The sequence below is a fragment of the Mobula birostris genome, chromosome 4 (assembly GCF_030028105.1).
Source record: "Mobula birostris isolate sMobBir1 chromosome 4, sMobBir1.hap1, whole genome shotgun sequence".
Taxonomy (NCBI): Eukaryota; Metazoa; Chordata; class Chondrichthyes; order Myliobatiformes; family Myliobatidae; genus Mobula; species Mobula birostris.
This window is the reverse complement of record NC_092373.1, coordinates 45293212-45317778: the sequence shown is the minus strand read 5'-3', so window position 1 is coordinate 45317778 and position 24567 is coordinate 45293212. Positions and strand designations below refer to the sequence as shown.

The 24567-nt window shown below is 39.4% G+C and overlaps 1 protein-coding gene across 1 annotated transcript in view; it reads right to left on the bottom strand.

The window, feature by feature from the left end:
* Positions 1-24567, bottom strand: part of atp13a3 (ATPase 13A3) — a 124185-nt gene that overhangs the window by 95906 nt on the left and 3712 nt on the right. Inside the window, 1 exon segment of the mRNA XM_072256954.1 lies at positions 506-679. Within this exon segment, the coding sequence (XP_072113055.1) occupies positions 506-679 (174 nt within the window).

Here is a 24567-nt window from a genome sequence, read left to right as displayed (position 1 = left end):
GTTAATCAGCCTGATCTGGAACAGAGGAATGCCAAACACACCTTTGCACCACTTGGGAAAAGTATCACCTATCACTTCTTTTTCAGCTGATTTTTATTTCTTTGGCATTAGGTTTACCAAATGATATGACATGCAAAATTTGCTTGTGGTAAGATTTTCATTTTTGCTAGTACAAAAATAACATTTACTCAAATGTGCCATTTACATTCTCCAAGCCCAATTCTCTAGAAACCATGCAATTTAGAGAACTAACACTCAAGTGGTATCTTTTGTCCCTGTTGATATTGCCAGTAACCTCAGATACAAGCTTATATGTGTGCCTGAACTGCTTTGTCAGCTGAGGTCAGGGTCAGAGTGAGAGCTTTCCAATCTTATCACCATTCCAGGCTGCCGCTGCAAATTGTGACAGAGAACTGCTTTAACTGCAAAGAAAAAGCAAGCAGCAAATTCTAGGCTAAGATGTACAAATTAAATACCACTTCATTAAAATAGGGGTGAGACTTACAGTAGTTCTCAGGAGGACAATATCAGCTTCTTGCAGAGGGCATGGAACATATTTGGCCCAGACGTTCCACTCAGGTCTCCAGTAAAACAGAAGGAGCAGAAACCCACAGGACAAGATACTTCCCAGTATACACAGAGCTTTGCGGCAGCAGCAGCTCTTGTAACCAAATACTTCCTTTATAGAATGGGAAATACAATATTCAATTAAACTGTTAGTACAAGAACAGGGCATGAAAATGTAATACATATTAATGAACCTCTTCACATAATGATTGTGGTGATATGACATGTCAGAACGTGATTGGAGAGAGTTCTGAGTATGCACAGAAATGATAGAATGATCAAGAACTTGGTACTGTAAAAACGTGATTTGGTTGTTGCTGTAAATTAAAGTTCTATTTCTTCCAGAACATAATTCTTTATTAGTAACCCACGGTACGTATAAATATAAAGAAAACAACATGGTCTCAGAAGTTGGTCTAGAGGAATAATACGTTTCCTAACACAGGAGAATGGAAGATAAAAAAGAGTTCGAACTGTTTTGGTGTTGCTAACAGTTTTACAAATGTAAAGTCTGCAGCCTCCACCGACACTTCAGTTGTCTGGGAACGTAGCTGAGAACTGGAGAAAATTTAAGCAATGTTTTGAATTATATTTATCAGTGATCGATGCTGATAGAAAACTGGAAAAAATGAAAGCCGTGCTTCTATTCCATGTAATAGGTGACAACACAATTGAGGTATATAATCATTTTATTTTTGAAAATGGAGATAATTTAAAGTTGGAATTCATAATGGACAAATTTGAAGCATTTTGTATACCGAAGTGTAATGTGACGTATGAGTGGCATAGATTTTTTACATGTGCGCAGAGAGCTAGTGAAACAATTGATCAATATGTTACTGAGTTGAGACACCAGAGTAAAACATGCCAGTTTGGAGAACTGACAGACTCTCTCATTAAAGACAGAATTGGTTGTGGCATTTGGGATAATGGCCTGAGAGAAAAACTGTTAAGAGAACAAGACTTAGACTTGGAAAAAGCTTTGATGCTCTGAAAAGCTTCAGAAATCATGACGTCACAGGCTAAAGACCTTTTCATTGAGAGCTGCAATGTAGACGCTGGGAAAAAGTGTGAACATATTAGAAAAAATAATAAAATGATAACAAAAGCAACAGAGAGCAAGACGTCATCTGAGAGAAAAAAGCTATGTGATTGCTGTGGGCAGCAGCATCACCAAAATAGTGTCCAGTGTATGGGAAAATGTGCAAAGACTGCAGTAAGAGTATTCATTTTTCATGCTGTTGCAGAAGTAGGAAAAAAAGAAAACAAGTAAATGCAGTGCTTGAAAATGAACTTGAGGTGTTTTATATAGATGTGCTTTGTGGAAACAAACAAAGTAAGAATGACTGGATTATTCCATTGCAAGTGAACAAAAACAATATTCTGTTTAAACTTGATACTAGAGCATAAGTAAATGTTCTTGCAGAATCTGAGTTTAATGCATTAAAGCCAAAACCAAAGTTACATAAGACAAATATAAAAGTGACTGGGTATTCAGGTGCAGACATTCCAGTTAAGGGAACATGTGTGGCAAAAGTATCACACAAAAATATTGTGCACAAGCTTTAATTTGTGGTGGTGCCAAGGAATGTACAGTCAATACTGGGTTTATCTTCCTGTGAGTGACTGAATTTGGTGAAAAGAGTCTTAGTCCTGGCCAGTGACACAAGGTCAGAATATGGTGACTTGTTGAAAGTGTATGAGGACTTGCTCAAGGGGCTTGGTTGTCTTCCAGGAGAGCACACGATTAAAATCGACAATACAGTGCAATCCGTAGTACATCCATGTAGAAAGTACCTTTTGCATTATGTCATCAACTGAAAACAGAGCTTGACAGAATGGAACGGCTAGGAGTCATAAAAAAAATTAATGAACCAACTGAATGGGTCAATTCGCTTGCCATTGTTGATAAGAAAAATGGAAAACTGAAGATTCGCTTAGATCCAAGAGACTTGAATCGAGGCATTAAAAGAGAGCATTTCAAATTGCTTACTCGTGAAGAAATTATGTCACAGTTTGCTAATGCAAAGTACCTCAGTAAATTAGATGCATCCTCTGGATTCTGGCAACTTAAACTAGAGGAATTGAGTTCAAAGTTGTGTACCTTTAACACTCCTTTTGCCAGATACTGTTTTCTTCGGCTTCCATTTAAAATTGAATCAGCTCCTGAAGCGTACCATAAACCATTCACATGCTATATGAGCACATTGAGGGCGTGGATACTTCTAAGGACAATATTATTGTTTGGGGATCATTTAAACAAGAGCATATTGCAAGACTCAGACAAGTCTTTGAGGCAACACGCAAGGCAAACCTGAAGTTGAATAAAGACAAATGTCAGCTAGGAGTGACTGAACTTAACTTTGTGAGTGATATCATCAGCAATGAGGGTGTGCGTCCTGATCCATTGAAGGTTTCTGCTATTGAGAACATGTCAAGACCACAATGTAAAAAGGATGTTCAAAGGTTTATGGGAATGGTCAACTACATGGGAAAATTCATACCCAATCTTTCGGAACAGCTTGCTCCATTGAGGCAGCTAACAGAAAAGGAAAACAAATGGAGCTGGAATCATGAACAGGAGAAGGCATGGCAAAATATCAAGAAATTGCTCACTAAAGAACCCGTGTTGAAATTCTATGATGCTGAGAGACCCATCAAGATCTCATGTGATGCATCTCAAGCAGGCTTAGGGGCCATATTACTCCAGAAACATGATCAGGAATGGCTAACAGTGGCATATGTATCTCATTCATTATCTGATCCAGAAACAAGGTATGACCAAATTGAAAAAGAATTGCTCAGCATTATGTTTGCTTGCGAGAGATTTCATCAGTTTGTGTCAGGGCAATCTATTGATGTTGAAACTGATCATAAGCCTCTGATTGCATTGTTTCGCAAACCTTTAATTGACTGTCCTTTGAGAATTCAGTGAATGATGATCAAATTGCAAAGATATGCGTTGAATGTGTCATACACACCTGGAATATTCATGTACACGGCTGTCACACTTTCCAGAGCTGTGGATCCAACAACAAAAGACAGTCATGGGGACGCTGTTGATGTTCAGGCATTTGTTGATATGATCATAGAGACTGTACCTGTTTCTGCTGAAAAGTTGGAACTGCTGCGTATTGAGAAAGAGAAGGACAAAATTCTCAGTCAGGTAATACAAGTGGTGATGGATGGATGGCCAGATAATAGGCATGACTGTACCTCAGAAGTACAAGAATATTGGAACCACAGATCAGAACTTTCTGTTGTGGATGGGATATTGTACAAAGGCAGCAGAATTGTGATTCCTAAAAGTCTCTGAAAAGAAATGCTGGGGAAGATTCATGAAGACCACCTCGGTATTGAAAAATGTAAGAGAAGGGCACAGGAAGTGATGTTTTGGCCCAGGATGAATCAAGAAATTGCAGAATTGGTGTCTTCTTTTCAAATATGCCTTAAATACCAACCTAGCAACCGTAAGGAGCCACTTATCAGAAGGTAGGCGTTGATCTTTTTGTAACTGACAACAAAAATTATCTATTAATAACAGATTACCACTCATTGTATCCTGAAGTGTGTGGTCTGAGCAGAACAAATGCAGAGAATGTAATTACATGCATTAAATCAGTTTTTTCCAGGCATAGTGTACCTGATGAAGTTTTCACAGACAATGGTCCACAATTCAATGGTGAATGCATGAGACATTTTGCTCATGAATGAGGCTTTGTTCATACAACATCTAGTCCATTTTCCCCTCAGTCCAATGGATTAGTTGAGAAGTCAGTAGGAATTATCAAGAAACTGATGTACAAAGCAAAAGATAGTGGAGGTGATTTTTATAAAGTTTTGTTAGTCTATTGTGGTATTCCACTTGAATGTGGATTTTCACCTGCTTAGCTGTTGATGGGAAGCCATTTGAGATCCAATCTGCCAATAGATGAGAGCCTTCTGAGAACAGATGGAGGTGAACAAGTGAAAAGATGGAAAGATAAACACAAAGCAAAGCAGAAAATATACTTTGACAGATGTTCTCGTCCATTACCTGAACTACGCCAAGGAGATGAAGTAAGGACATAAGACAAAATGAACACATGGACACAGAAAGCTACAGTACTTGAAGAAGTAAACCCAGATCATACATGGTCCAAACAGAAGAAGGAGCAGTATTACGAAGAAATCACAAAGACCTCAAGAAAGAGCCAACTTCAGAGTTTCAGTTAACTGATGCAGACCAGACAAAACATGGAAATAACAACGAAACACAAGAACTGTGTGAACCACTTAGAAGGTCTACTCGTGTTCGTAAACCCCCAGAGAGACTGATAGAGACATGTTAAATTACGCATTTGCTTTGGTCAATGTTGCTAATTGATTTTCTTTTTAAGGAAAGGAAGATGTGGTGATATGATGTGTCAGAATGTGATTGGAGAGAGTTCTGAACATGCGCAGAAATGATAGAATGATCGAGAACGTGGAACTGTAAAAACGTGCTTTGGTTGTTGCTGTAAGTAAAAGTTCTGTTTCTTCCAGAACATGATCCTTTATTAGTAACCCACAGTACGTATAAATATAAAGAACACAACAATGGTTACAGTAAATTGTATATGTTGCTGATTTACAATGATGGAATGATTTCAGTATTCATAAACACAAGAGATTCTGCAGATGCTGGAAATCCAGAGCAACACACACAAAATGTTGTAGGAACTCAGCAGGTCAGGCAGCATCATTGGAAATGAATGAACAGTCGACATTTCGGGCCGAGACTTTTCTTCAGAACTGGAAGGGAAGCGGGAAGGGGGAAGACGCCAGAATAAAAGGTGGGAGGAGGGGAAGGAGGACCAGCAAGAAGGTGATAGGTAAAGCCAGGTGGGTGGGAATGTTAAAGGAATGGAGAAGAAGGAATCTGATGGGAGAAAGGCAAGAAGGAGGGACACCAGATGGAGCGAAGTGCTCAACAAGGCAGTCCCCCAATTTACGGCGGATCTCACCAAAGTAAAGAAGGCCACATTGGGAGCACTGGATACAATAGACGACTCCAACAGATTTGCAGGTGAAGTGTTGCCTCACCTAGAAAGCCCTGAATGCCTGAATGGAAGTGAGGAAGGAGGTGAATGGGCGGGTGTAGCATTCCTGTTGCTTGCTGGGATATGTGCCAGAACGAGAGATTGGAGGTGGGGGAGAGGGAAAAATGGACAAAAGAATCATGGAAGGAGCGAGCCCTGCAGAAGGCAGTGAGTTTGGGGGGTGGGGGGAGAGTTAAAGATGTGTTTGGTGGCTTGATCCCATTGAAGATGGCGGAAGTAATGGTGGCAGGATTCATGCCATTCATGCAGCCTACAACATGTTCTTTTACAATTGAAGATAAGTTATGTTTAAGTTGGTTATATACTTAAAACAATGGGGCAGCACAGTGGCTTAGTGGTTCGTGTAAAGCTTTATAGTGAGAGTGATCCAGGTTCGAATCCTACCCAGGTCTGTATATTCTCCCCGTGACCATGTGGGTTTCCTCTGGATGCAATGGTCTCATCCCACATCCCACAGACATATGGGTTAGTAAGTTGATTGGTCGCACGGTTGGAATTGGGCAGTGCAGGTTCATTGGACCAGAAGTAAATAATTAAAATAAATGAATTACTATAAATGAGTTTAATCTTCAAATCAACTGGAACTCAACAGCTACCAAAGAAAATTTACAGATTCCTTTGATCTGTACTTCACTGCATGAAAGAGTGCTTTCAGCACTTAGAGACATAGAATATAAAGAAATACAGGATAGAAACAGGCCCATTGGCCCACCAATCATCTGCCATCCATTTAAACTGATGCTACATTAACTCATCCTTGTAACAAGATAAATGATCTGTGAACTATAAGAATGCAATCTATATTTTTAAACTGTTGCTAATATCATGGAAACCTCATTAATTTAGAAATTATTTGAAAGGTTGCACATAGATAAAGTCATAATGCAGAAAATAACAACTTAATCTACAATCAATCATGAAGCACTCCTCTGGATGTAATGTGAACATAATACATGGCTAAGTTTTAGACTTGTTCTGATAGAAGGTCCTTTAATATTTACATTCAACACCCCAGTATTTAAAATAGATCTGTCTGAAGGTTATTGTAAACTGTAATAACAATTCTGCAATAAAATGAAAATATCAAAGAAAATCTCGATTTTAACTGGTAGGAAAATTATGTATCCAGCATTCCAGAGCAGTGATTTTTTAAAAAAATTTCTCCCCCCCCCCGATTTTTTTAATCCTCAGAATTGGAATGCATAAAATAGTACCAATTACTTTGCAGAACACATTATTTGTCTATTGGTAACATACATAAGTTGTTCCATTAAAATGGACTCTAGAGAATTGGCTGTATCATTTTCAGAATATATTCAGACAGTAATTTAGCAGGTTAAATACTGTATATAAACACAACCTGCAGGACGACACATAAAACAGAATGTGAAACATTTTATTTCCCACCAACAATCATAACCAAAAGCCACTGAACTGGACTTTCAGTGGCTTTCAGAAGAAAAGGGAATTACAAAAACCCTAAAGTATCTCTGAAAGCCATGAACTACGTAACCAATACACATAATTTATACATACAAATAAATGTACTTTGATTTGATAATGAACCCATTACCTCTCTCCTGTTTTCTTTTTTTAATCTCTTCCGGTACTACTTATTTAAATTATTTTTCAAATACATTTCTTGTTGTAATTTATAGTTTTTTTATTATGTTTTGCAATGTACTGCTGCCACAAAACAAGTTTCATGACATATGCCAGTGATATTAAATCTGATTCTGATAACAAAATGATTGAGGTGGTTAAATAATATAATCAAATCAAAGCTGAAAAAGAAAATCCTCTGTGAAAGAGAATTAAAAATGTGCTTCTACTTGACATTAGAAAGCTACAGATATTTTGATTATGAAACAGTCAAAATATAAATGTTGCATCACTATAATCAAATTAATCATAAAATTTAATGGCAAATAAATTTCTCAGACACCTGTTGTCTCTCAACAAAGTACTTTTTCTTAAATAGTTATCCTCTGCTTATTATTTTTAACAACAAAATATTATACCTCATCTGATTGACAAGTGCAAGAAAATATACTTTATATACTGTATGCGTGCATAAGTTTTCTACAAACATTAAATGCCACAAATCTAGTGGAATCACCGGTGAGCAGGAACTACATAGAAAAAGGTAACAGGATTACTTGCCAAGTTAATGCCAGTATAACTCATTTGGGTAAATTACATGAAAGTAAGGAGGACTTGTGTTATATAGGTCCTCTCAGGGACATTGTAAACATCTTCTCCATTATTACACACAAAAAATGCTGGTGAACACAGCAGGTCAGGCAGCATCTATAGGATGAGGTACAGTCGACGTTTCGGGCCGAGACCCTTCATCAGGACTAACTGAAAGAAGAGCTAGTAAGAGATTTGAAAGTGGGAGGGGGAGGGGAGATCCAAAATGATAGGAGAAGACAGGAGGGGGAGGGATGGAGCTAAGAGCTGGAAAGTTGATTGGCAAAAGGGATATGAGGCTGGAGAAGGGAGAGGATCATGGGATGAGAGGCCTAGGGAGAAAGAAAAGGGGAGGGAAGCCCAGAGGATGAGGAAGGAGTGTAATGAGAGGGAGAGAGGGAGAAAAAAATTAATAATCATAATAAATAAATAACTAACGGATGGGATACGAAGGGGAGATGGGGCATTAACGTAAGTTAGAGCAGGCAATGTTCATGTCATCATGCCAGCTCTTGGCTCCATCCCTCCCCCTCCTATTATTTCGGATCTCCCCCTCCCCCTCCCACTTTCAAATCTCTATCTCTTCTTTCAGTTAGTCCTGACGAAGGGTCTCGGCCCGAAACGTCGACTGTACCTCTTCCTATAGATGCTGCCTGGCCTGCTGCGTTCACCAGCATTTTTTGTGTGTGTTGTTTGAATTTCCAGCATCTGCAGATTTCCTCATGTTTGCGTTCTCCACTATTATAAATGTCAAACAGAATAGCAGTGACTTGTCCTGGAGATAAAATCAGTGATACCCTATGTAGAGTAACTTTCTGTAAATCAATTTTAGTAATGCTTATTTACAGATGAAGCTGCCCAAAGTGGAGGAAGAATAAGGTTTTGTTCGTTGGATTATCTCTTCAGATAAATAATTCAGGGATTGGACTGAAATGGCACAAACACCAATTTCAAATGGTGTAGTGAAATATTGTTACAAGTCTTTCCTTCACATGATTTCAAATATTTTAACAATTAGATGTAAATGGATAAGTAAACAGCTCAATCGTAAATACAACCTAAGTGATGTTTAACAGTTGAAAGGCCTGTCATGCATTATTATATAAACACAGCTGTGTTATCACTACCAAATATGATTAGGCTATGGTTCAGATTTATATTAAACGTTTATAGGAGTAGTGAAGACACTATGATTTCTGGAAAGTAAAGAACATATTGATTTAGAAGGGCAAAAATATTGCAGCCTACATGACCTGAAGCCACAAAAATTACTGTACCATATATCCCGTCAGACCAGCTAGCACACCAGCTCTTACAGGAATGGACTAATTTATCATTATCCATTATTCCTAACATCAGTTCAGTCATGAGTTCACTGTCTGGGCATGAGGCATGGAATCCTTACATATTTTCCCTTGCACAGTGCATCAACAGAGAGTGTAAAATTAGAGAGTGCAACTACCTGTATTGGTGGGCCCAGGGCTGGGAGATAATGGGAATATGGATGTCAGATTGAGGACTGGGAATGGTGAATGGGACAGTGGATTAAAGCCAGTGTCAGTAATTGGGAATGTGGTTAGGTTCTAAAGGAATGATCAGACTGTCCTTTCAGATCTGTTGGAGTGATCAGGGTAATTATCAGGGTTGTAATATGGATAAGGAAATAATAATTCTTGGTTCAGAGCCTGATGGAGTATTTGAGCTTGGGGTATGGAGCTTTGGAAGTGGGATACAATTCTGTGTCTGGAGAAAGGCTCACGCTCATAGTTCACTGTGTGAGGGAGTGATCAGGACCAAAGCTTTGTATCACTGGTGGGGAGGTTGTGGAATGGGGGCTGACAGATCAATAGGCAGCAGTCATTGGGAGACTGGCTGGTGGGGCGGTCAGCAGATCATTGATTGGGGGAGGGTGAGGAGAATGTGTTTATTTCTGTCATAGGTAGGTTTGTAAATATGCCCATAGGATACAAGGTAACTGACTAATGGGCACCTATCAGAGCATTGGATTGCATCTTGCTATTGTAGGTCTCCATTATAGTGTGCTGCTACAGGGAGAGTAGCATGACTGACGTCTGAGCGACACACACAAAATGCTGGAGGAACTTAGCAGGCTAGGCAGCATCTATGGAAAAAAGTGCAGTTGACATTTCAGGCTGAAACCCTTCTGATTATTCTGAGTGTCCACAGTAGGCATGCTGCAAAACATTATGCACTGAAATCGGTCTGACATTGAAAACATATCATCAGTACAAGTGCAATTAGTGACATGTTTGAAGAGCAGCGCAAATAATTACTGTGATTTTGTTCAGAAAATTAAGAATTTTCTATGGCTGTGCTGGAATGCTTTAATTCTGCCATGGACAGCCCCAAGCCCAGCTTTGAAAAGAGGAGGGTTGGGTGAAGGACTACCAACCCCATCTCCTATAAACCCAGAGCTTCAGAAACACCAACAGAAGCCCCAAAGACCTTACATCCGGGGGAGGAAGGATCTTTGCCTTGAAGACACATGGTGGGCTACACCTGGTAACAACTTGAAAGACTGGCCCAGGTCAGAGGACTCTGGCGAGCTGCTGTCAGCAGCCTAGCCTCAGTACGAGTGATGTGCTTGAGAAGAATATTGGGATGTTTTACGCACATAAATATTGGATTCTATATTATAAATCTCCAAATATGAGTTCTTAATTAAAGTATTAATACTGAAGTGTCACAAACTTGTACATGCTAACCTAGATGGTAATTTTATCATGCAAGCAACTTAATGAAAAATAAACCAGCCTCTGAGTGTCGACATCTCTTAAGATCCATCCTGGCTTAACATACTGATACAATTACAAAGGAGGCATGATAGTGGCTATACTTCATTAGGAGATTGAGGGGAGTTGGTATGTTACCAAAGACTGTAGCAAATGTCTCCAGGTATACCGTGGAGAGAGCATTCTAACTGGTTGCATCACTGTCTGGTATGGAGGGATCACTGCACAGGATCAGAAAAAGCTGCAGAAAGTTGTAAGCTCAGTTAGCTCCATCATAGACATGAGCCTCCCCAGTGTAGAGGACATCTTCAAAAGGTGATGCCTCAAAAAAGCTGGCATCTATTATCAATGACCATTAACCAGGACATGCCTGTTTTCCTTACTACCATCAAGGAGGTGGTACAAGAGCCTGAAAATACACAATCACCATTTTAGGAACAACTTCTTCCACTTTCTCTTCTACTTACTGAATGGACATTGACCATAACTATTTCATTTGCTCTCCTTTTTGCGTGCGCATGCGCGCGCGCACACACACACACACACACACACAAACACACAAATTCTTTCTTAATGTAATTTGTGATTTCATGTCCTGCAATGTACTGCTGTCACAAAACAACAAATTTCATGACATATGCCAGTGATACTAAATCTGATTCTGAACTAGGTGCACCTGACTGGGAGAATTCTATTACTGTATTATCGTATTTGTTTATAAACTCAGGGCAACAGCTAGAAATCTACAGACATCTTTTCAGTTTATTCCATTAACATTACAGTCTGTTAGAATAGAAGACCTTGCTGTCACAACTTAAAATAGGTTAAAAAGCTCGTCTAATACATGTATCAATGTAGAATAAAACTAAAAACCAAAGAATAAAGTGACTAGTAATTCAAAAGCCTGATTTATTTCCATCCAGACGAAAGGTCTCAACCTGAAACTTTGACTGTCCATTTCACTCCACAGATGCTGCCTGATCCACTGAGTTCCTTCAGCAGTTTGTTGCCTTTTGTTCCCGATTCCAGTATCTGCTGGTTCGTGTTTTCCTTTTGATAGCGTAACTACACGGCTGTTCAGAAATACACCTGTAATCTTTTCTCCTCAACAATAGGTATGCTGTAACAAATTCTAGGATCTGCTGCTTTCTCACTTTGCCAACAAACAGAGCAGATCTGCTGGAGTGAGAACTCCCTGCTCTGCATGTCTCACTGCTCCCACTCAACACAATGAGTCAATTGATTCTGCATTTTAATGCCATTTGTTATCTTAATCACTTTTTGTTTCTGTGCATATCATTTATTTTTCATCTTTGCGTCAGGAAAAACTTAACTGACCATTAAAATGATATTTTTGATGCAAATTCTATTTATCCAACACAGCTTCTTTTGAGTTTCACTTGTTCTCTCAAACTTAGAGGGTTAACTTTTGTACTTATCCTTCACTTCAGGTGACATAAGAAGCTTGTACAGCTTTAGTTTCAAATTCTAAACACAATTTTAAGTTTCCACAGCACCCTTAAGAGGATTTTATATATATATTCAAAGCAAGGTATCTCTATCATGGAACAACTGACAAGCAGCACATAATCATTATGTATTTCCTTTGTATTAAATTCCAAGCTTTTTCCAAAGAAGCAATACAGTATGTACCTACCAGTTCACCCTCCTCTCCTGGATTAAGCAAAGCATGGTGACCTTTCTGAATAGCTTCTCCCATTGAAATAACTACAGTCCTGTTACATATGTTAACTTGCTTTTCATCTAGCACCGCGAAGATCTCTAAGTATTTGCAGAATCTGATCGCGTTGGATCCAGGTAATTTATTGAAGCAGCTACATTTTGACCACGCCCCTCTTATTAAAATTAGCTTTGCTGCGCCTGGCTGGTTGAGTTAACAGGGCTGGCCCTTCGCACAGCAAGATAATTACTATGCAAATAGTAAAATCTCGACCTAACCTGAATATTCCATATATTGTATTGCTGTGATAAATAGGGGCAGAAGGGGCATCAGATCTCAGCCCCCGACACAATATTAAATCAGCGCTTTAAATGCAGAATTTCTCCACAGTTTACAAAGCAATGTTTCTCACCCTCTGCATGTCACCTTGGCTGAACAGAGGAGCCCTTTTAGTGATATACGATAGCCGGGGAAGTGATGACCCCCTCCTGTTAGACCGGAGTTTGTGGTAACTTACTTTTATTCTTTCTGCTTCTCTTCCAATATTTATATCTATGCACTTGTAAAGTTACTGTGACACTGTAATGTTCCTTTGGGATCAATAAAGTATCTATTTATCTATCTGAAACCAAATGCAATCACCTAAGGAATGGTGCATATCCCAAGTGGCCAGTGATTATATTGTAGAGTGTAAGGTTTAAAGCACAGAGCTATAGATTATCAGCAGAAAAATAATATACTAAAATCAACTTGGACTTCTGTTAATGCTAGGCACAGCACACATTTCTGAACCACCACAACAATCAAATTCTGGCACATCATACTAACCAGGACTGTTTCAGCAACTCTACATAAAATTAGCAGGCGTTTCTCTGCACTACGCCATTTGAAAGCATCTCTTCAGATGTGCAATACTTTCACCTCAATGTATTTGGTATGATCAGCTCCAAAAAGTGTCACTTAATGAAGAACCACTTCCAAAGACCTGAAAGGTTAACCCTACTCTCCATATTTTATCAACTGCATGCACAAAATACTATATGAATTTACTGCTTTAATTTGTTCTTCATAAGGGAAAAAAAGAGAAATTATAAGTTGCAGAAGCAGAGGCTAAATGCAAGCAAGAACACGGTGTGGGAAACATGGTAATGGATGAAAATATTGTTATTTTCATTCTTAATTTTTATATTCACATACTCACAGTTGTTATTTCATGGGGACAGGTAAAATTATGCAAAACAAGTAATTAAATAAAACTCTTAATTTACCATAATTAGCTTAACTGGTTCAGCACAACATCCTGGGCTAATGGCCTGATCCAAAAATATATATTCATTACTTTATTGTAATGGAACAACACTGTTCATGAAGCTCTTCCTTGACATTAGGCAGCTGGGTGTAGGTGTATGACCATGTAGAGGGTGCCTCCCATCTGATGTTTGACCGAGTTGTTCTTTCTTGCTGGCTACCATTCTTCTTATATCAGGGGGAGCGATACCCGCCAGGATACATAGGCTGTTGGTGTTTGTTGGTTTTAAACAACCTGTGATAAGTCGGCAGTTTGCATTCAGAACGACATCCATCTTCTTAGCATGGAAAGACTGGCTCGCCAGTCTCAGACAGCCCCCAACAATGGAAATTCCACCAGATGAAAGCCTTCCCCAAGGAGCTAATTGCAACTGGGCAACCTGGAAGTGCCTTAACAGACTTAGGACTGGAGTAGGTCGTTCAAAGGTGTCACTAAGCAAATGGGGATATACAACCAGCCCGACAACTTGTGAGTGTGGAACTGAGCCACAAACTATGCAACATCTCCTGCAATGCCCGTCGCTAGAGGAACCTTGTACTGCTGCAGATCTTGCTGAATTCAACAACAAGATGCAAAAATGTGTCCATTTCTGGCTGGGCCGTGTATAGACTGCCCTTGGACATGATAAGAAGATTACTTTATTCAAAAAAAAAACAAGTTTCATTTATTGTTCAAAATAACATTACCTCATTTTGTGACACCTAAAAGAACCCTTCCTCCCATCAGTTTTATTTTAATGTATTTTGCTAAAGGACAATACATTATGATCAGATCAAGTATAATTTTACACCTGAAGAAATTTGAGCATCAGGTTTTAATTGGGTTTGAGAAAAACTCCAAAGCTTTCCATTGACATAATATTCTTCTTGTATCCTTTCAGTTTCTGCTTTTGGAATGGTAATAATAATTGCCAAGTCATTAATGCACTTTATATAATAATGTGGCTGTCCGGAGACAGTTGACAATGATGAACAGTTGGTTTGAGCATGCATTGGTATAATCACATTTTGTAATGCAAAGATAATTTATTCCCTTTTGTGTCATCAATAAAAATGTGTAGTCAAGTTCAAAGTTTTCTATAAGCCTCTCTTAAGGGTGATTATCAACTTAAATCCAATGTTTACTCAGCAGTTTGTCAAAATGGGGCAAGGGGTAATGATAAATTCGAAGTCCATTCTCATCATTTCAGTCACTGCTTTTTAACCTAAAAAGTGGAAGCAACAAAGAAAAATATTGTCAATATGAGTAAAATATTTGAATAACTTTTTGAAATTGTGATATAAATATGTTTTGAAAGAAAGGTGCTCCAGGGCTGTTTAATACTTCAGATGCAGCCATTTACCCCTTCAGTATAAATTGGTTGGGTCTTTGAAATATTTTGGATGGCTCCAAAACTGCTTTGAAATAAAATGAGCTGTGCAAAAGATTCATAAAGTGTTGAGATCAAACAAAGAGCAAGTCCTTTTATGTGTTTGCATGCATTGCATCTGTCTTGAATCAAATGTCATACTGTTGTGGGGAACAGGGTACCAGAAAGTGGGACTCAAAGAAATACTGTACTTGCATTTTAGTGCCAATAATCCCTTGTGAAAAACTGAACCATTATAGTAAATAGTTGCTTCGAAGCAAACATGTAGCAAAGTTCTAAACATCTATTGAAAATATCTTATTTTCATAGACAAAGTATAGCAAAAAATACACATTGATCATTCTAGAGTTAAAGTACTATTTTTTACTGAAAAATAAATAGATGTTTTTTTAAAAATTTATTTTATCTAAGAAAATGTTCTTGATCTGCTACATATTAGGAGACTACAAACAAATTGATCAAAATCATCAAATTGCAGGGTTATTATAAATGATAGTGGCAATGTTTTATCAAAATCTATAATAAAAGCAGAGACAGAGACAATATTTGTCAACTTGGTTCCTTTCTCACTGTAACACAGGGTAATAAAGCTTGTCATCTTTTAAGTCCTCCTTTGCCATGTAAGGTTACAAATAGAATCTAGTCTGTCTAAATGCAATAAATACATGATATTTGCTTTGAATATAAATAGGCAGCATTTTTTAGTACTTTCCATCTATTCAAACCTTAGATTGCATAAAGAAATATATAAATCTTAGTATAAAACTGGTGGCACATTCATATTTAACATTACTGCAGCAACCTTTGTTCTTGCTGAAATGTATGTAGCTCCTAGATTAGATTATGAGAACACTCAAGTCCTTTTTTATTGTCATTTAGAAATGCATACATACATGCATTAAGAAATGATACAATGTAAGTGACACAGCATAAGAACAGGTCCTTCAGCCCATCATATCCTGCTAACATCTACATAAATCCCATTTACCAGAACTTGGTCTGTGGCCTTCTGTGCCTTGCAAATTCAAGTGCTCAACTAGATACTTCTTATAGGTTGTACGAGTTTCTGCCTCTATCTAGCCACACAGGCAGCGAATTCCACATTGTAAACAACTCTGGTTGAAAAAAAATCTTCTTCAGATCTTCTTTAATATATTTTTACCCCTTACCCTAAGATTTATGCCCTCTACTTTTTGACTTTTTAAACACCTGACACAAAAATTATGACATATCAGTGACCTTGAAAGATGTCATAAAAACTGTTATGTTTATGTCAGGGTGCAGTAGAACTGCAGGTAGTCAAAAATAGTCCTGTCTGATACATCCAGGAAGGAAGATAGTGTTCTGCGTGTGCTGTTATTGAAATCAGTGCACATTTAGTGCCCCATGTATTTGATAAAGGGCAGATGATGTTCTCTTTACAAGCTGTGTGACTTGACTACCAAGGAACAGAGCTTTAAATATATGACATTGTCCTGATTAGGAGACAAGAGGGTAGAGCGAGGTGTTTGGTGCAAATTGGTACAATTCTATATATAGGCAGTGGAACTTTGGATGACTCTGAAAGTGGGAAACTATCCAGAAATGCATTGGAATAGTTGGACAGGAAGGTGGTAAAAACAGGGGTGAGAATGGTCTGCAGATGGGTTCAGGCACAGGTAGAGTTGAGTGGTATTATAAACATGGAAAATGGCAGGTGTGAGTGAAGAAGTAGATAAGAAATGAGATGAAACAATTGTGAACAGGTGGTTCAGTCAGAGATGCAGATGAAAACAAAGGCTTGAGAACAGCTGAAGTTATCGATTTCAAATTTCCCATTAATTAATTGGAGGAAATTTCAACTTATCTGCTTTTGGAGATGAAGCAAATGAATTATAATGGGTATTATCCCTAAACCATAAAGGATACAGGAACATTTGGGAAAATGTTTTTCCTCACTTGGTTTTATTCATGTCGAAATAAATCTTCAGAAAATATTTAGGTAATTGTTGTTTTGCTATTATTAAATAATAATCCATTATCAAGACATATGCCTTGTTTACAACAGCGCAAATCTGTCCTCACAGTCAATATCCACTGCACTAACCCAAGTATTGAAATATTAAAACCAGGAGGAATCTACCTTCTGGAGGTATTATTTGAAAAGGCAGCAAATGACCTCGTAACGACAAGGAACGTAACATGGTTTTCTAATCAGATTCATACTTGGTTTGTGAAAACATATTATCATGCACCAAACTAATCTGATAATTTCATATACTTAAAGCTTCTGTTTGACTTAAATAAATTGAACAGTATTCGCCTACATTTAGTATGGACTTGGCTTTAGGCCACTATTTATATAAATTACAAAGCCACAGCTGATGATAACAACCCCAAACAGAAAATTCATACACATGAGAGCTTCAGCAGTTACTGGATATCCAGAGCTACACACACAAAATGCTAAAGGAACTTAGCAGGTCAGACAGCATCTAAGAAAATGAATAATCAGTCGATGTTTCGGGCTGAGAATCTTAATCAGGGCAGGAAATGAAGGGGAAAGACGTCAGAATAAAACGGTGGGGGATGAGGGAAAGGAGGACAAGTAGAAGGTGCAAGTCTGGCTGAGTACATGGTCGAAGAGTCGGAGGGCAGCAGAGATCACTGAGAGGGAGCAGTGAGGGAGGCTCTCACTAAACTGTTCAAGAGCAGATTTAAACTTCTTCAGGGTAGGCATACACTCAGTAATATCACAGTGCTGAAAATAGTAATGTACAGTGTGTACCAAGTACTCTTTGTCCGTCTGTTTCTATGTTGAAATGCCTGGAGACAGAATTGAGTAGTGTGTATAGTAAACATGACTTTTAACAATACAGAACTATAGAATTAGAATTAGATGTCTTAAGGCACATTTGGAACAACACTTAATAAACATCCTTAGGCAAGTCTGATTCCTGGTTTGCACCAAGTTAACACAAATTGAACTGAGGAGGTCTGAGGAGAGACGCAGATTCCCAAACCCCTGCCAGAATACAATATAGTGGAAATAAAAAGGAATGAACTGCTGAGGAGTACTGTACATTGAATACAAGTCTACCACCAGGAAGGAGGTACAGGAAGCATGAAGACCCACACTCTATGTTTTAGGAACAACTTCTTTCTCTCCGCCATCAGATTTTTGAAAAGTCCATGGACCTATGAGCACTACCTCACAATTCTTCTTTTCTCCTTTTATTTATTAATTACAGTCATTTTTATTTCTTGCTCTGTACTTACTCAAAACAACAACTTTCAAAACATAGGACAGTGATAATAAACCTGATTTTGAATCAGAGGAGTTCTGTTTGGGATCTGACAGCCATTATAAGGAAGTTATGTGAAATTATTAGCTCTCTGTGTTCATACATGCTGCTGGTCATTGACGAGAAAGGGGGTGAAGAGTGCAAATGCTCTTGTCTACATCGATGATGTTGAGGTTGAGAGTTTCAAGTTCTTAGGTGTAAACATCATCCTATACTGTGCTGGTCCACCCACATGGATGTCATGGGCAAGAAAGCTCATCAACTCCTCCACTTCTTCAGGAAGTAAAGAAAATCAGCATGTTCCCATTGATTCTCATTGCACCATAGAAACCATTCTATCTGGTTGCACAACAGCTTGATATGGCCACTGCTCTGCATGTGACTGCAGAGTTATGGACATAGCTCAACACATCACAGGAACCAGACTCCCATCTGTGGACTCTGTCCATAATTCCCTCTGACCCTGTAAAGCTGCCAGTAAATTGGTGGCACGTCAGGACACAGCAGCCTCTCTGAGGCAAACCAAAGGCATTATTGTCTTTTGTAAATGTCTTTTATGATTGCAAGACAAACCTGGACATCAAGATCTTCAAGTACTACAAGTGTAACCCAGTACTGAGTTGTTTGTTGGTGGAAGAGCTGGACTTGGTGCAGACCATGTTGCTCCCTGCTATGGGAAGGCACCAGAATCGGTGCACTAAGGCCGTGTGCAATCTAACAGCAAGTGATTGTCTTGCATGTTTTTCTTGTGATCGTAAGACCCAGTTGGACATTGGTAATGTAAAATACTGCAAATCCAGCTCAGTGATTTATTGGCGAGACCAACGGTGCGCGGAGTTGCATGGCCTCATTATAGTGAGGAATAGGTTTCATGCTGCGGGTTTCTCTGTTGCAGCAGTCCAGGATGGGTGACACCAGAGGCAGAGTGGCACGTGTCTATGCTGGATTGGGGGCTAGCCCCTCCCATCAGTACTGCCATAATGTTTGCTTGGTGGAAGACAAGATGGATTGCTTGTGTGAAATTCTGGTAAGATGGCGGCTTTTACAGGGCCAACCAGAGGTGTTATTGTATTTTGCACGATCACAGGACACTGCTGGACATCAAAAATCTGAAGTGCTACAGTCCACCCCATCTGTAGGTTACTCATTGGCAGAGGAGCAGGGCTTGGTGTAGATCGTGCTGCTGCCTGCGTCAGATAGACGTCAGAGGAGTCGGTGTGCAAAAGTGGTGTGTAATCCAACAGTGAGTGATTGTCTCAGTCACTTCTAGTCATAGAAAAGTTCAGCACAGGAACAGGCTGTTTGGACCATCTAGTATGTGCCGGACCATTTAAATTACCTACTCCCATTGATCTGCACTGGACCCACAGCCGTCCATACCCCAACCATCCTTGTACCTATCTAAACTTCTCTTCAGCATTGAAATTGAACTCGCATGTATCACTTGCACTGGCAGCTCATTCCACACTCTCAATCCTATGAATGAACAAGTTTCCCCTCATGTTCCCCTTAAACTTTTCACCTTTAACCCATGACCTCAAGTTGTAGTCCCACTCAACCTCAGTAGTAAAAAGCCTTCTTGCATTTACCGTATCTATATCCCTCATAATTTTGTATACCTTTATCAAATCTCTCCTCCATCTTCTATGTTCCAAGGAATAAAGTCCTAATCCATTCAATCTTTCTTTATAACTCAGGTCCTCCAGTCCCGGCAACACCCTTGTAAATTCCCTCTGTACTCCTTCAATCTTATTTACATTTTTCTTGGAGGTAGGTGACTAAAACTGCATACAGTACTCCCAGTTAGGCCTCACTAATGTCTTACACAACTTCAACATAACATTCCCTCTCCTGTGCTCAATACGCCCAACAGCTTTCTTTACAAACCTATCTACCTGTGGCGCAACTTTCAATGAGTTATGTGCCTGTATTCCCAGATCCCTTTGTTCTTCAGTACTCCTCAGTGCCCCACCGTTCGCTGTGTAATACCTGCTCTGGCTAGACCAACACTTCACATTTGACTGCATTAAGTTACACCTGCCATTTTTCAGCCAAGTTTTCCAGCTGGTCCAGACCCCTTTGCAAGTCGTGATAGTTTTCCTCGCTATCGACTGCACTCTCAATCTTGTTGTCACCTGCAAATTTGCTGATCCAGTTAACAACATTATCATCGAGATCATTATTACAGATGGTAAACAACAACAGACCCGGAACCGATCCCTGCAGCACTCCACTAGTCACAGGCCGCCAGTCAGAGAGGCAACCATCTACTACCACTCTCTGGCTTCTCCCACAAAACCAATGCATACTATCACATCTTGAATGTGAAGTGATTGAACCTTCTTGACCAACCTCCAATGCAGGACCTTATCAAATGCTATGCTAATGTCCATGTAGACAACGTCCACTGCCTTGCCTTCATCGACTTTCTTGGTAACTTCTTCAAAAATTCTGTAAGTTTGGTCAGACACGACTTACCACGCATGAAACTATGCTGATTATCCCTAATTAGTCCATGTCTGTCCAAATACTAATATATCTAGCCCCTTAGAATACCTTCCTATAACTTTCCCACTAGTGATGTTATGCTCACCAGCCTATAATTTCTTGGTTTATTTTTTTAGACTTTCTTAAACAGAGGAACAACATTGTCTATCCTCCAATCCTCTGGTACCTCACCTGTTGCTAAGGATGATTTAAATATCTCTGTCAGGGCCCTGGCAACTTCTCCACTTGTCTCCGAGGGTAAAGGGAATACCTTGTCAGGCCTTGGGAATTTATACACCTTAATTTGCCTCAAGACAGCAAACACCTCCTCCTTTGTGAACTGTATTGGGTGCATGAAGTTGAAGCTACTTTGCCTGTGTTAGTCTCCTGCATAAATACAGATGCAAAAAAAACCTTTAAGATCTCCCCCATCTATTTTGGGGCCATTCGTGGATTACCGTTCTGATCTTACAGAGGATCTATTTTGTCCCTTGCAATTCTTTTGCTCTTAACATATCTGTAGAATCCCTTATGATTTTCCTTCACCTTGTCTGCCAGGGCAACCACATGCCTTCCTTTAGCCCTCCTGATTTCTTTCTTAAGTGTTCTCTTGCATTTCTTATACTCCATAAACACCTCATTTGTTCCTACCTGCCTTTATCTACTATGCACCTCTTTTTTTTCTCTTAACCAGGGCCTCAATACCTCTTGAAAACCAAGGTTTCCTACAACTGTAACCTTTACCTTTTATTCTGATAGGCACATGCAAGCTTTTTTCTCTCACTTTTGAAGGCCTCCCACTTACCAAGTACACCTTTGCCAGAAGACAACTTGTCCCAATCCACACTTGCCGGATTCTTTCTGATACCATCAAAATTGCTCCTTCTCCAATTTATAATTTCAACCCACAGACCAGACCTACCTTTTTGCATATTTACTTTGAAACTAATGGCATTGAATTGAATTGACTTTATTTCTTACATCCTTCACATACATGAAGAGTAAAAATCTTTATTTTATGTCTTGTTCTAAATGTGCAATTTATAGGAATTTGTAATAAATAGTGTGTACATCAGGGCTATCAATATAGCATAGAAATACAATTGTATCAGCATGAATTAATCATGAATTAATGATGAATTAATGATGGCCTGGTGGAAGAAGCTGTCCCAGAGATTGTTGGTCCTGGCTTTAATGCTGCAGTACCGTTTCCCTGATGATAGCAGCTGGAACAATTTGTGGTTGGAGTGACTTGGGTCCCTAATGATCCTTCGAGCCCTTTTTAAGCACCTGTCTTTGTAAATGTCCTGAATAGTGGGAAGTTCACATCTACAGATGTGCTGGCTGTTTGCACCACCCTCTGCAGAGTCCTGCGATTAAGGGAGGTACAGTTCCCATACCAGGCATTGATGCAGCCAGTCAGGATGCTCTCATTTGTACCCCTGTAGAAAGCCCTTAGGATTTGAGTACTCATGTCAAACTTTTTCAACTGTCTGAGGTGAAAGAGGTGCTGTTGTGCTTTTTGCATCACGTGAGGACCTCGGTGATGTGTATGCCGAGGAACTTAAATTTTTTCACCTTCTCAACCCCAGATCCATTGATGTCAATATGGATTAGCCGGTCTCTATTCCTCCTGTAGTCCACAAGCAGCTGGTCATTAAGTGCAAAACGTTCCCCTATACAAACTTCTCTCACCTGCCCTGCCTCATTCCCTAATAGCAGATCCAAGTATCACAAACTCTCTCACTGGGACTTCTACATACTGATTAAGGAAACTTTCCTGAACATATTTGACAAACTCTAACCCATCTAGTCCTGTTATAGTATTGGAGTCCCAGCCAATTTGTGGAAAGTTAAAATCACCTACTATAACAACCTTATGTTTCTTGCAATAGTGTGCAATCTCTCTACAAATTTGTTTTTCAAAATCTCTCAGACTATTGGATGATCTGTAATATAGCCCCATTAATGTGGTCTTATTCCTTTCTTACTCCTCAGTTCCATCCATGAAACCTCACAAGATGAGTTCTCCAGACTGTCATACCTGGGCATTGTGACATATTCTCTGACTAGTAACACCAACTATCCTTTAATCCTACCCATTCTGTTGTATCTGAAACAACAGAACTCCAGAATATTGAGCTGCAAGTCCTGCCCATCCTGTAACCAGGTCTCATTAATAGCTACAGTATCATAATTCCATGTGTTGATCCTGCCTTTCCTACAATACTTCTTGCATTGAAATATATGCAGCTCAGGACATATGTCACACCAGGCTCAACCTTTCGATTCCTGACTTTGTCTGTGGTTTTATCAACACCTGCTTCCACCTCTCCACCAGTTGTTCTGGCCCTCTGGTTGTCATCCACTTGCAAATTTAGTTTTTTTTCTTGTGATCACTGGACCCTGTTTGACATTGCTGATGTAGAATAGTGCAAGTCTGATTCACTGAATTATTGGTGGACAGCAGGGTCAGACAGTGGAGAGCTGTGTGGCCTTGGTCGTGGTGAGGACTTGGCTTTGGGTCGTGGTGTTGCCGGTTTGTAGTTGCCCAGAAGAGATGTGTTGGAGTTGGTGCGCACCACCAGAGTGCTGGGGCGATGTGGAGTGGCATCCAAGCTGGAGTCAATGCTGCCCTCAGTGTTTGCTTGGCAGAAGTCAAACCAAATGGTGTTAGACTGCAGACTGCTGTAACATTCATGGAATCAGGGTCTTGGACTAAATATTTTTTGTGTGGCTGAATTTTTACTGATATCTTACATATGTTTGCTATCTTATATGTGCTACATGTGCCTTGTGCTGTTTATAAATGTTGGTACTATGTTTTGCACCTTGACCCTGAAGAAAAACCGTTTGCTTTGCTGTATTCATGGATATTTATGTATGGTTGAATTTGAATTAAATTGAATTGAATTGAATTGCTGTACTTTCAATGGCGGACTGCTAAGAACTGCTTGTTCTTTCCAATAACACCCAGGCACCATCAATTTATAGGCTGTGTTACTCAGGGACGTGGTCTATATATGTGCTCTGGAGTAATGCTGCTTCCTTTGGCTGAATTCAAGAGTATTCATTAAATAACTATTGAACTTGAACTTGAATAATCCAAGACCACAATCACACCAAGTACTCTCTCTACTCCCCTAAACTATCTAGTGGAAGTTACAAAAGCCTGAAAGCACGTACCAGCAGGCTCAAGGAGAACCTCTACCCCACTGTTAACAGACACTCGAACAGACCTCTCGAATGATGAGATGGGCTCTTGGCCTCACAATCTATCTTGTTATGCTTACCTGCGCTGCCGTAGCTTTTACAATTTATTCTGCATGGTTATCGTTTTACCTTATTCTCTGTGCAATGACTTGATCCATATAAGCAGTGTGTAAGGCACGCTTTACGCAGTTTCTAATACCCGAGTACCAGCAGATATACCGTTGAGAATCCACTGCCCAGTGAACATCCTACCTCAATGGGAGTTCTTAGACACCATCTTATAATTATTCACATGAAAATATAACTCAATTTAGAAAGAACTGCCCATTGACATTCAGAATGGACTTTTAATGTTTCAGTTGTGCTTCCTCAATCCATTCAAAAGCAAATCTGCTGGATTACCAAAGGCAACACACTGTAGATGCTGAATATTAGGGAATACTCAACAGTTCAGTCAGCATCTGTGGAAAGAAAGAGAGTGAATGATTCAAGTCAAGGAGCTGTATTCCACTGGTTGAGAAAGTGGAGGGATGGGTTGGTAAATTTGCTGATGACACAAAGGTTGGGGGTGATGTGGATAGTGTGGAGGGCTGTCAGAGGTTACAACGGGACATTGATAGGATGCAAATC